Raw genomic sequence first — 14,983 nt, 5'->3', positions numbered from 1 at the left:
TGTATATTTTAATATTGAATATCATCGAAAAGTCAGTTTACACTGCCCCCTGGCGAGTGGAACGTGTATGCCTATACATTCAATAAACTGCTTCCCCTCCACATTTTCCCCTACCATTTTTTCAATAAACAAACTTTATGAAAGTTGTATGGATTCGCTAGGTGCCGCCACAAGTACTACTTTTTTTCTCTCGTCTCACTGGTCTAGACATAGGCCAAACTTTGGCCCAAGAAATGAAAGTAAAATTCTTCGCCATTTTCTACTTATGGCCAATTGACCGTTATTGGCCATTTTGGCCAACCTTATTCAATTTGACTGACTTTGTGGCAACATTTATTAGATTTTATGTTTTCCAATGATAATTGAGGCCACAAACTGAATAGAAGATTCGAATTTTTAATGACATATACTTTAAAAATTCTCAGATAAACTTGTCAAAATCAAGACTCAAAAACATAAAAAATTTCAAAATCGAAACAGCGGGTTTGGTCATCAAATCCTTCTGATTTCTGAAAATTGGGATATTGTTTTGATAATTCTGAAAGTGGCTATTTATTAGGGAGTGTCCTTCAGGGGACTGAAACCAAGACTAATACATTTTCTTCTCAAGTAATGGCACCGTTTTCGCGAACATACTTCTTTAAAAAAAATTCAAATCACCTCTTTCCGGAAAAGTTATTTTGTGATGACATTTGTGCTCGAAGTTGTGATTTTAGAATGTTTTTGCATAACAACAAGTCTATTAGTGAGACGTAAAGGAACGCAAGTTAGTCCAACTTCGTAGCAATAAAGAGAAATATGTTTCATTGCAACTAATAATGGTTAAAAGAATGTATGTTCGTTTTTGGCGGGTCCTCGCGGTTTTTCACGGTTTCCGCGGAACTGATAAGAGATAACAACTTGGTGTCTTCGACTAAGTTGTAGCACTCGTATAACATTGCTGAAGTCAGTTATCTCTTATCTCTTATCAGTTCCGCGAAAAGCGCGAAAAATGATAAGAAAAAAAAGTTCTATATAAAATTTGCTTTTTTATGTGCGCGATAGTAGATAATTGAGTGTAAATTATTTTTATTTTAATAAACACCGCCAAGCTCTGGCTGAATATAATGTGGGTTTTTGATTAAGGTTTGGCCGGAAAAGAGTGCAAGACTGTTACATATTTAAAATAATAAACATTTAGTAGCGATAATTTTTCATAACTATCAGTTCTCGCCTCGTTAAAAACCTGGCTCTTTTCATACATCATGCGGTATTCACAATAGTAGGAACATGAAAACGAAAAAAAAGTCATACAACCAAGATGGAAATGCTTGATATTAGTCTATGGCAAACGGTCCATGATAACCTTTGGTAAACGTTTCCAAAGGAACAAAGGCTATGTGAAGCGTTTAATTACGCGTTTAATTTGAGACCCTAGGACAGCAAAAGTCGTCGCTCAATTTATACCGGTGGATAAATTGACGAGAAGTTTTACGTCTTAAAGGCAGATCCATGTTGATTGCAGAGTGCATTGAGTTGACATGGACTATGATTTGAAGCGTAACTAGAGCATTTGATGCTAATTATGAATAATTCAAAATTGATTTCAGACATAAGAATATTAAGTTGCCAACTCATGGATGGCTACAACAAAGCACAAAATCAAAATTTGCAATAAATAATAAGTGTAAACATCACAGATAAGCATCATCATTTCCATACACATAAGAGAATGTATGGGGAACAATTCGTCAGTCTTTTAGTATCGATTTTGCTGTGTGATTCGTGTGCGATGAGTCGAATACCACGTAGGTGGTTGGTACCTGGGGCAGCCCCACTCTTGTTTGTTTCAATCAGCAGCAACCTAAATGGCATTCGGGCAATATGCGTTGTCATTGATGAGTTTGTCCGCTTGAGATCAGGATCAGGTTTAACGGCAACATGAAAATCGAAATTTCATCATTAATGTGGGCAGCATCAAGGTGTCCTCGTGGAGAACATATACAAAAAATGAGGTTACCTGGGTGAGAAGTTGACTAGGCGGCCAGGTAGTCATTTAAGTTTGCAAAGCGATCCAAAAGTGGTGTCCGCCATTCTGCGAACCGATGATGCAAAATTCTTCTTTGAGGTCGCAGCTGTGAACAGTTCCGGCACCATGTTCGCCATTTTGCACATTTGAGGAATTGGAGCTTCGCGCACCAGCTTCATGTGCTTGTCATTCACCTTGAATTGTTCGCTGTGTCTCAATGAACGCCCATCATTAAGTGAGACTTGGTCACTAACTGTTGGACAGTTAGCATTACCGTTGATGATGTCGTAGAAGAAAGTCAGTGACGCGTTGACACGTCGACGGCGAAGACTATTCATGTTCAAGTCTGACAATCGCTGCTCGTACGGTGTGATTGAGTTTTGGTTATGCACGGATGGGTATTCTCGACGAGCGTACATAGTGAATTGGCGTTGCACGGATTCAATTTTGTCACTGTGAATTTTGTGGAATGGAAGCCATACCATGGCGCAGTAATCGAGGTGCGATTGAACTAATGCAAAATACAGCGACTTTAGTGTGGTTACGTCGGTGATATCATGGCAGAAGCGTTTGACAAAGCCAAGCGCAGCCGTTGCCTTCGAAGTGACCATGTCAATGTGTTTGGCAAAAGATAGCTTTCTGTCAATTAGAACACCCAAGTCCTTGTGTTCAGTCACTTTGTCGAAGGCATGGTCGCCATAAGTGTAGTTTGTATGGAAATGCTGACGTTTCTTGTATATAGATAGCACTGCACATTTCTTGAGGTTAAGGTGCAGCAGGTTCACGTCACACCAATGCTTAAGTTTGTCAATGGCTTGTTGCAGTATCTCCGAATCTTGCTGAGATTTGATGATTTTGGCTATTTTGATATCGTCAGCAAACAGTAATATCATGATGTCCGGGGGCATTTGATCAACGATGTCATTGATGAATAGCAGGAACAGTGTCGGGCCCAGATGGCTCCCCTGTGGGACACCCGACGGCGCTGTAAAATCGTCCGACTCACTTGCTCCATGCTTGACGAATTGAACGCGATTTTCCAGGTACGACTTAAGCCATGACAGCAAATTTTGAGGTAGATTGAATGACCTCAATTTTTGAATCAAAATGCTGTGATCAACTCGATCGAAGGCTTTCGTAAAGTCCGTGTACAGGACATCAACTTGAGCTCCAATGTTCAGGCCACTCTGGGCGTAGTACACAAACTCGGTTAGGTTTGATGCTGTAGATCGTCCTTTCATAAAGCCATGTTGGTTAGGCGAGATGCGATCACGAACAGTTTCAAGCAATTTTACGTTGACGAGGTGCTCGAAGAATTTAGCGATCGTTGGTAATTTTGCTATGCACCTGTAGTTTTCAATGTCCGATCTGGCACCCTTTTTGAATATGGCTGATACACTCGATCGTTTCCACTCGTCGGGAAAAATGCCAGATGAAAGCGACTCATTGAAGATCTTAGTCAACGGGCTAGCAAGCGGTGGAGCACACTCCTTCAAAATCAAAGGATGAATACCGTCGGGTCCTACACCTTTCTTGGTGTTGACCTTCGTCATTTCAGTCATGACAAAGTCTAGGTCAAGCTGGAAACAAGAGGTGTTCTCAGACTGAGGTGACGGTTGATTATTGGGTGTCGTAGAAGTGGAGTAGTTGCTCCCGAAGAAGTTAGCAAATAAATTTGCTTGCTCCGATTCGCTGGTTGTCTTGGAGTCGCCGAATCGCATGGTTTTCGGTATGTTATCAGTGCTCTTTTTGGAGTTAACATATTGCCAAAACGAAGATGGATCACTTTTCAAGTTTGATTTCATTTTGTCGACATACTGATTGTAAAGCTCGGTATTTTTTGCACTGTATTCCTCGTGCAATTCTTCAAATGGCTGTTTGTCATTTGTCAGCTTCCAGTAATCCCAGGCCTTTTTCCTTAAATTCTTGAGATGCCGAAGTTCATTGTTTTTCCATGGGCATTTTCGGTTGTTCTTGCGGACATACGTTGGAACCGTACACTGAATAGCTTTCGCTAACACGTCATGAAGGGATGACACCTTCTCCGCAAGTGATTTGTTTGCGAATAAGTCATCGAAATTGACGGCAGCAAAATATTCATTCATGCGCTGAAAATCAGCCCGTTTGAAATTTAAATGCGTGCTATTCTGGTTTTCCGAACCATTGTTAATCGGATGCCATTCAAATTCAATCAACAAAGGAGGGTGGTGAATGTCGATTTTATCCGTCAATGACAGTTTAGTAGCATCGCTCACTGTTGTGTTGGCATGGTCGTTAGTAAAAAATAGGTCCAACAGTTTGAGGTTCCGATTTCTTATTGAATTTATTTGCTGGAGGCCCAGGCCCATCAGGCCGGTAATGAAATCAGCAGCACATTGGGAGTGGAAATTAGAGGGAACAAGCACATTGCTATCCTCATCGTCATTTATCCACTCAACGTTTGTCAGATTAAAGTCACCAACAACTATCACAACGTCATCGGCATTCGTCGTGAGTGATTCAATGGCTGAACGATGCAAAGCGTAGATTTCGTTGGGTGAGTTCGGTGGAATGTATGCATTATAAATGAAAATGTTGTGTGTTGGCAAGCTCGCTTTAATGCATACGTGCTCAATGTCCACGTTGTCAAATTTAATTTCTTCAGTAGAGAAGACTTTATTGTTGAGCGCAATGAGAACACCTCCACCTCGTCTAAATAATCTGTCTTTGCGGTAGACGTCGTATGTGCTATCGAAGAATTCGGCATTACGGTGGCTATGTTTGAGCCAGGTTTCAGTCAAGATGACTATGTCAAAACCGAAAGCAGCACATTTGTGGAAAAATTCATCCTGTTTGTTACCCAAGCTGCGAATGTTTTGGTAATAGACACTGATGCGTGTCGCGTCGGGTGTCTGCAGCTTGGGGTTTAACGGAATCGTCTGTTGCCCACGCGATGAGCGAAACGGTTTTGCTGTTGCTCGGAGTTTGCTGCGCGGTAGTGGCTTGGGCGCTGAGCAAATGGATTGAACCAATGGTTCACATTCGGTGTCGTCAGTGCCTGTGTATAGGCGTACATTGGCTGAGGATGGTTTCTGACTCTGTTTATGTGGCCATTTGGGTGCATCCTGTTTTTTGACAGCCGGTTTGAATTGACATGTGGTGCACTGGTGGACGAGGGAGGTTTCGGTTTGTCCACAAATTCACAGGCCTTAACTGAACTTGGCCATATCGACGGATTAATAACACGTTCAAAATATTGACGAGGAAAGGTCAGTTTGAACGTTATGAATTTGTAGCTTGAAATTGGCCGGCCACCACTTGTCAATCTTTTGCATTGAATCTCATTGACAATGTTGGATGTGGAGCAAATGGAGCGCAAATGACTCAAAATATCATCACAGGTGGTGTCATTTGAAAAGCGTGAAATGTGAACGCTCTTCGTCAGTTTGGATGACAGTAGAACTGATGGAACAATTTTCTTGTGTAAATTGCTGACCTGTGGTAACGGTACCGCTTTGGCGTGCAAATTGCTGGCTTGAGCGCGTGAGGCATTTTTTATAACCGGTTTGCGGGCCGGAGCGTGAACCAAATTGCGTAAATTCATTGCATTTTGATGAACTGATGGTGTCGAGACAGTTTCATCAACAGCGTTATCAACGCGCGACATACCTGGATCGTCGGATGATGTGAGGCACGTTCGTTTCACCGTCTCGTTGATTGGGCGACGAATTTTACGCTTAACAAGATTTTGGTTCGGACGTGGAGTTTCCACATATTCACTCGATGTAGCAACAACCGATTCGGCATTTGGGACGACTGTAATGTCCAAGTCAACATCTTGTTCATCCTCGTCCATCGGTTCCGCTGACTCTTCGTCAATCACAGCATTTTCAGTGTGCACGGTGGCATTGGCATTGTCAATAAATCGCAGCAATGTATTTTGGTCAATTTCCACCACATCAACAGCACCGATATTTTGCTCATTTTGTTTATTTTGGTTACTGACTTTTTTGCGGTAGGTCAGCGCACAACACTTTGTCGATGAGAGGCACTAGCGTGTGTTTGAGGTCCGCAATAAAATTTGAACACTCAGTGAAATTGTTTACAATGCCACTAAGAGTATGTGGCTGACAACTGTCACAATACCACTGTAAACCGGTAATTTTCGCCAGAAAGTTTGTCAGAGTTTTGTTGAAAACAGTGGTGGATTCGTTTTTATTTAGGCACGCGAAATGAAAATGTTTGCCGCATAAGCCATAGCATGAAATGCTTTTGTCATTGGCTATCGGTTTCACACACAACGCACATTGGGCCATTTTATGGTTATGAAAAACAACAACAATAACACAGGAAAACGACGTGAACAACGAGAGCGACGTAACCAAAAATATGCACAAATTATCACAGAAAAAAATAGGCGAAATTGTGTTGACACGAATGAACTTTATAATATTACGATACAGCAAGTCTTTACGAATAGAATGATATAAAATTTGTGACAAAACAATGTGGATAACTATTTAAAAACGATAAAATAATGTAAACAAAGACGAGAGACGAAAAAAAACACAACTGTCAGCGTAGCTGTCAAACGTCGTATGTTATAGGCGTATCAAAATGAAGGTTTTAAAAAAAAATTTGGTTCACAAAATTGTTTACTAACGTGCCTAATGGCATTGTTGATTGTTTTCACTAATAAAATTGGTGAATAATATTTTTTTGTTCCTATATTGTCTTGTAAAATTGTGGAATTGGATAAAAAGTTTAAAAATTATTTTCCATTCGATATTGTCAGAATTTTGAGTGAATTTTTCGTCAATACAAAATCTTTTCCTTCATACATAACTCTTGAAACCATAAATGATGAATGGTTAACTGACAGCTCACACGGACATTCGTGTCGATTTGTGTATTCGCAATGCTGCCATACAAAATATATGTAAACATTCGCGCCGCATTCGAGTAATTTTTGCAAACAAGAGAATGTTTCCGAATACTCACACTCTCAAAAATCAGCCATATCTGTTATTAATATACCTTGTAGTAAACGCGTTCATAGTGTTTCACTGTAGTAGCAATGTATCCTATTAAATTCTACTGTAGTACTAATACAAGAAAACTTAATAGGATACATCGCTACTAAAGTGAAACAATATGAACGTGTTTACTACAAGGTATATTAATAACAGATATGACTGATTTTCGAGAGTGCATATTTACAAAAAACCTTCAAAATATTTATTTAAATAAATTTTTAAATTTAATATTACGATATATCCATACGTAAAAATTTATGAAAAATTTATGTTCGAAATATTTATAAAAAGGCTAAAAATCGCCAAAATATTTACGATTTTTTTTTTCAATAAGTGGATAAGGATGGTCGAGTTGAACTGTCAGAGTGTAAACAATGTTTTTTTACCGCTCTGCAATTTAAGAATTTATTTTCGAGTTTTTTTCAGATTGTTTGAACGTTTTTCAACTTTTCTTTGCTACAACGTGAAAATTCAATGTTAAATTTTCATCGAGAAAAGTGAAGTTTATAGCAATCAACCAAAATTTACGGGAAAAAACTGAATCGATTTGTTTTGTTTTGCCGCTTGAATCAATAACACATAAACATAACCACAACATGTCAACAACACAACCGCACTGCTGCGAAAAAAACGATTGTAAAGGAAAGAGATACAACGGATGGTCACTGAATTGCCGATTTTGCAAAAAAATAATATTTGTGGAATGTTTACGAAATCGAGATGAGCTAAGAACAAAAGATCTGCTGCATGTTTTCGGATTGATGTTAAAATACCAACAGATAGTGGTGGTTTCAAATGGGAAGTGCTCGAAAATGATCCGAATAGAACGGCTGCTTTCTCTCAAATGTTCAACGTTGATTCACCATTTGGAATTACATGTGAGCCGTGTGTGAAAAAAATTGAAATGTTACTAAGCACTCACAATGATGGTAACACCGCAGCAGCCAGTGCAATACCTCATCAAAATATAATTAACATGCAACAAATGAGTGATTTAATTGCCGAATCGGTTGAGAAGAAAATAAGTGATAAACTGAATGGAAACCTGACACATTTGAGCGACACAGAACCATCCAATCACAAAATCAACAAGAGCACAGATCACAAAATCCTACCTGTATGCGATGAAAATGGTCTCTACTCATTATACATTTCCAAGGCTGATAAATCCGTTACAACTGAGGAAATGATTAATTACGTGATGGAAAAGACCGATCTGAACAATAGTGTTTTCAAAATTGAAATGCTTCCCAGTAGAAACAACCGAAAAACATACACCGCATTCAAGTTGACGACGCTTGCACTTGAAGTCTGTGAAAAAATCATGTCACCCACAAATTGGTCGACAGAATTTCGTGTAAGAGCGTTTGAAAAAAAATATCGAATGCGTAAAAGTAAGAAACGGCAAAATCTTCGCTCTGAAAAACGGCAGGAATTTATACGATCAAATCGAAGTGTAAAAAATCGTAACCGGAACAATAACAACAACAACAATGAGCTTCGAGGCATGAATAATCAACACAGACGCCGACGAGAGAATCGATCAGATGAATTTAGCTACTACAATCGAAATCGAAATCGTAATAATCACAACGGTCGATATAATTATGAACCTCGCCATCATGAGCACCGTGTAAATCATATAAATCATATGCACCATGAACAATTGCCACAGACCAATGTGCCGTTTCCTTTTTGGTACCAAATGCCATATTTCTACCCTCCACCTCAGCAACAGGTTCATTCTCAGCCAACCATGCCACTATTCCATCCGCAATATACACAGGCACCACATCAAAACTTCCAACCGTTCAACGCTCAAAATCACAATGGAATGTAAGACTTGATGACGTTTTGATATATTGCAATAATTTGAACGGCGTGAAAAGTATAGAGAAATCAGTTGATTTTTTATCCGAAGTTTTGGCAGCGATTTTTAAAATTTACATGTTGAGTGAAACGCACCTCAACGCAGATGTTTCTTCATCAGAGATATTTCCGCCGAACTTCGAAGTATTCAGATGCGATAGATCACCTACCACTGAACAGTTTCAGCGTGTCAAGAGAAAGGGCTGGGGCGGTGTTCTTATCGCAATTGACAAGTCATTCAATCCGCAATGTATCGGAACAGCTGAACATCTTGGTGCTGAACAAGTATAGGCCAAAGTAAAATGCAACGGCAGAAACTTGATACTGGTCCAAGTTTACATCAGACCAGATTCACCGTTGGAAGTTTATAAAGCCCATATGAATGCATTGCGTGAAGTAGCATCAAAAGCAAATCAAAATGATGTACTGCTTGTATCAGGTGATTTCAATTTGCGCAATCTGATTTGGTATACATGCAACACAAATAATACTCATGATCCTGATATCAACTTTGGAGCGAATCCGGAAGTAGCTGTTGCTGTAAATGTGGCGAGCGAAAAAGAGAAAATTGTCATCGATACGTGCCACGAGCTGGGTTTGTTTCAAATATGTACTCACCACAATGAAAACAAACGAATGTTGGATTTGCTATGGACGAATGAGCCCAACATGTTCACATGCAAAATGAGCAAAAGTAAAATAGCAAAAAATGAAACACACCATCAAGCACTCGAAGTAGTCATCCATGATAAAATTGACAGCAAATCTGATGATGTGATTACATACAAAGACTTCAAACATGCTGACTACACATCGATCAATAATTTTTTCGATAATGCCAACTGGAACAATGTTTTCAGCGGAATCGACTTGAACGATGCAATTGATCAGTTTTACGCAATAGTTAACACTGCAGTTGATACGACTGTTGAAACGAAAACGAAGAAACAACAAATTCATCCGAAGTGGTTCGATAGTGAACTGATCAATTTGAAAAACAGAGTAAGTACACTGCACAAAATGAAGAAGTTTAAAACGACCGATGAAACGAGAAAAAATCATGCTGAACTACGTCGTGAGTATAAGAAGAAATCTCGTTCTGCTTTTAGAAACTACAAACTCGAAATGGAACAATTGATAAATGAGGATCCACAGAAATTCTTCGAGTATGTAAGAACGTGCAATAATACCAATAACGATCTTCCAAATGAAATGGAATATGATGACAACAAATGCACCGACCCAAACGAAATTGCCAATTCATTTGCTACACACTTTGGAAGAGCATATACACAACCGATTGATGGATCCGAAGCAAGCTATGATGAAAATGATCCGATATTATTCGACCGATGTGCGAACTTCCCACGTATTAATGTTACTGAGGAATTGGTTATGGAAAAAATCCACGATTTGCCAAACAATTTGGTGTCTGGTCCCGACGGAATACCGAATATGTTCATCAAAAACTGCATTCACACATTGCTGAAGCCAATAACACACATATTGCGTGAATCGTTAAATTCTGGTTATGTACCGAACACATGGAAACGCTCTTATGTAAGACCTGTGCACAAAAGTGGAGCTAAATATAAAATTGAGAACTATCGTGGAGTAGCACTGCAATGTATAATACCAAAACTGTTGGACTCGATAGTAGCAAATCATTTGAATTATTACATGAAGAACATCATCGATGGCAGCCAGCATGGTTTTGTCAAAGGAAAATCAACAATAACGAATCTGGCTGAATTTACTTCACAAACATTAGTCAACATGCAACATGGAACTCAAACTGATGCAATATATCTCGACCTTGCTAAAGCGTTTGACTCGGTTGACGTGAAACTGCTCACACACAAGCTGAAAATTATGGGATTGAATGAGCAAATACTAAAATGGATAAAATCATATCTAAGTGAACGTCAACAAATTGTAAGATTGAATGGAGCCATGTCTAATCCCATCGAAGTAACATCGGGAACAGGTCAGGGATACCCGATTGGAGCGACACTGTTTGTCCTGTTCATCATTGATTTGCCACATTGTCTAATGAACTCCAAATTACAATCGTTTGCCGATGACACTCGTTTTTCAATGCAAATAAAGCGACATAATGACTGCTTGGCACTTCAGGATGACTTAAATAGAGTTGTTGATTATTTCAAACGTAATCGCATGAACTTGAACGTTAAAAAAACGAATTTCGTATCATATCACCGTGGTGAGCTGAAATTTGACTTCAAGTACACTATCGAAGGGAAGTTGATTGACAGAGTCAAAATAATAAAGGACCTTGGAGTAATTTTGGATGAAAAAATGAACTTTAGCGCACATATCGAGTATATAACTGCTAAAGCCAAAGCTAGACTTGCGTGGATAAAGCGTTTTGGAAGAGAGTTCAACGACCCATGGACCATAAAGAAACTCTTCTTCACATTCGTATTACCTATTATTGAATACGGATCGCAAATATGGAACCCACACACCAATGAGAAAATTGCTAGAATCGAATCAGTCCAAAAGCAATTTCTACTGTTTGCACTGAGAAAAATGCAATGGTCACACAGATTCATCTTGCCACAATACAAAAATCGTCTGCTGTTTCTACAAATGATTACCTTAGAAGAACGAAGAAAAATCGCGCAAATTTGCTTCATACACAATGTTATCTCTGGCCAAATATCATCAAAGTATATCATGGAAAAAATCAACTTTAGAACACCACGACATCGAACAAGAAACACTCAATTTCTGGAACTGCCGACTAGAATATACAACTACTCAATGTTTGAACCGATCAATCACATGCTAACCACATATAATGAATTCTATAAATATTTTACTATTGAAAAGCCAAATCAAACGAATGAATGTGATACTAGCACTATCCCAAAAATATATAATACTTATTTAATTGATTTTAATGTTAGTACAAGTACTGTCAAACAAAGAATAACAGATTATTTTAGAAGAAATAGAACTTGGAAAGACTGAAGAAAATAAGAATACATATTGTAAATATGCAACCAAATATTTATATCAAATAAACCACCTCTGGCGAAGAAACGCTGTATGGTGCAGAATAATAATAATAATGAATAATAATAATGAAAAAAAACAAAAAAAAATAAAAAAAATGCAATTTTGTGAACCAAAAATCTGGAGTCAATTTTTTTTTCTAAATAATTGAAACTGTTCAATAAAAATGTTTGCCTCAAAATATTTCAGAAAAACTCTAAAAATCCTAGAATATTTAAAAATAAATATAATATTTATTTAAAACGAAATCGCTCAAAATATTTAAATAAATATTTTTGTTAGCCTTACTCATAAGCCCCTAGTAAAATCTGGTGTAATTCTATTTCCTCCCAAAAGTTCGGGTTTTTATTAATGTTCGCAAAAAAGCTGAAAAACATTTTAAACATTAAACGTATTGTGTCTATTTCGAATTTCGGTGCTCTAAAAGTGGGAAATAATCCGAACATTTTCATTAGAATGTCTTTTCAGTAGAAGTGACTTTAATTTTTTTATCTCACTTATACTCAAAACAGAGGTGTGCACCACGTAGTTATTTCTCTGTGGCGCCGATTCAACTACGCGCTTGTCAAAACCTACTTTAGATCATTACTTCAGCCGCAACAACTTCAACAACGCAACAACGTTTAAATTATACTTTATGTACTTTGACTTCTGGTATACTTTGTGTTATAAAGACTATGAAAATTTATTTGAAAAAAAGTGGAACCAAAAATTTTTGTAATAACATTTCGATACATTACATCATTATTTAATGTAATTAATATTTTTTTGGCTCCACTTTTTTCCAAATAAATGTTCACAGACTTATTACACAAAGTATAGTAGTAGTAGTTTTTCAGTTGCACATATTTGGCTTGAAAAGATCTCAGACATGTTTTTCAAAACGAGCTTCCCAAAAAAATTTGTATATCTCATTTTTCATTGGTACATTTTGTCATTATATTTTTACGCAGATCAAAATGCCAACTCAAAAAATTGTGAACTCACACAGTCACACCACACGCTCTATATTAACAATGTATTGTTTTAAAACCTTCATTTTGATACGCCTATAACATAATTTACACTCGATTATCTACTTTGTGTGTAAAAACGCCATTTAAGGTGCTGCCACCTTGCGTATCACTCACGGATGATTAGTGTTCAGATTAAACAAAACGACGAGCATGTGGTGTGTCTGTACTCACATGACTAATGAACGCCAGGAAATCAAAAACATTGCGAAATGGTAATAGTAATAGCAATGTTGTTATTTTTTAACGTTAACAATTAAGTGCGAGTACACAATTTTCATGTCTTGACTTCTATTCGTGAGACGTAAAAGAATGTATGTTTTTTTGTCGATTTATATTTTTGAAAAGGAAAGTATGTTTTCTGTTGATTCTATCTGAAGCACAAATGTCATCACAAAATAACTTTTCCGGAAAGAGGTGATTTGAATTTTTTTTAAAGAAGTATCTTCGCGAAAACGGTGCCATTACTTGAGAAGAAAATGTATTAGTCTTGGTTTCAGTCCCCTGAAGGACACTCCCTAATAAATAGCCACTTTCAGAATTATCAAAACAATATCCCAATTTTCAGAAATCAGAAGGATTTAATGACCAAACCCGCTGTTTCGATTTTGAAATTTTTTATGTTTTTGAGTCTTGATTTCGACAAGTTTATCTGAGAATTTTTAAAGTATATGTCATTAAAAATTCGAATCTTCTATTCAGTTTGTGGCCTCAATTATCATTTGAAAACATAAAATCTAACCAAAACAAAAATCCACACTGATTTGACGTTGCGTTAACGCATATCTGACACTGTTCCCACACGGTTTTGAACGTCAAACCGTGTGGCTATAGTATAATAGAGTGTGAAACCGTTTGACATCATTTTTGATTTCGAATAACCGTGTGTAAGTTTGTTCAGGTATCAAGAGTTGACATCAAAAATGGTGTCAAACGACTTTACACTCTACTATACTATAGCCACACGGTTTGACGTTCAAAACCGTGTGAAAACAGTGTCAGATATGTGTAAACGCAACGTCGATTCAGTGTGAATTTTTGGTTGGGTAATAAATGTTGCCACAAAGTCAGTCAAATTGAATAAGGTTGGCCAAAATGGCCAATAACGGTCATAAGTAGAAAATGGCGAAGAATTTTACTTTCATTTCTTGGGCCAAAGTTTGGCCTATGTCTAGACCAGTGAGACGAGAGAAAAAAAGTAGTACTTGTGGCGGCACCTAGCGAATCCATACAACTTTCATAAAGTTTGTTTATTGAAAAAATGGTAGGGGAAAATGTGGAGGGGAAGCAGTTTATTGAATGTATAGGCATACACGTTCCACTCGCCAGGGGGCAGTGTAAACTGACTTTTCGATGATATTCAATATTAAAATATACAAACATTGTCGCACTGGTCTAGACGAAAACCTTCTCCGAACAAGTTATGGAAATTGAATTTAACAACCAGATAACAATGTTTTCAGAATTATCTCTTCATGAAAAGAATGGCAAAGATTAAATAATAATTTTGATATAAGAGTTTGATGGATCGTGGCACCTATCGTGATTTGCTATACTTTCGTGTGCACTTATTGAAACGCCGTTTAGTTCAAATGATTTTGCATGCTATGACAATCTAAAGATTGCAGAATGTTTGACCTTCTCGACGAATCGGCTATTCTGTTCTTTATATTAACTATCCATGCATCCGTCCATCCGTCCATCCGTCCATCCATCCATCCATCCATCCATCCATCCATTCATCCATTCACTCTGCAGTTCGATCTTCTTGACGAATCGGTCATTCTGTTCTTCATATTAACTATCCATCCATCCATCCGTCCATCCATCCATCCATCCATCCATTCACTCTACAGTTTGACCTTCTTGACGAATCGGTCATTCTGTTCTTCATATTAAATATCCATCCATCCATCCATCCATCCATTCATCCATTCACTCTGCAGTTCGATCTTCTTGACGAATCGGTCATTCTGTTCTTCATATTAACTATCCATCCATCCATCCGTCCATCCATCCATCCATCCATCCATCCA

The 14,983-nt window shown here is 37.8% G+C and overlaps 1 protein-coding gene across 1 annotated transcript; it reads left to right on the top strand.

Moving 5' to 3' along the window:
* The first annotated feature begins 7,999 nt into the window (after positions 1-7,999).
* LOC129572771 (ras-related protein RabX-like) lies at positions 8,000-8,863 on the top strand. The gene has a single exon (XM_055452872.1). The coding sequence runs from the start codon at positions 8,000-8,002 to the stop codon at positions 8,861-8,863; it is 864 nt and encodes a 287-aa protein (XP_055308847.1).
* Positions 8,864-14,983: the final 6,120 nt, after the last annotated feature.

This window comes from Sitodiplosis mosellana, unplaced genomic scaffold, assembly GCF_009176505.1.
Source record: "Sitodiplosis mosellana isolate CC-2019 unplaced genomic scaffold, AAFC_SMos_1.0 Smas_scaffold_5489, whole genome shotgun sequence".
NCBI lineage: Eukaryota > Metazoa > Arthropoda > Insecta > Diptera > Cecidomyiidae > Sitodiplosis > Sitodiplosis mosellana.
This window is presented reverse-complemented; position numbering and strand designations above follow the sequence as displayed.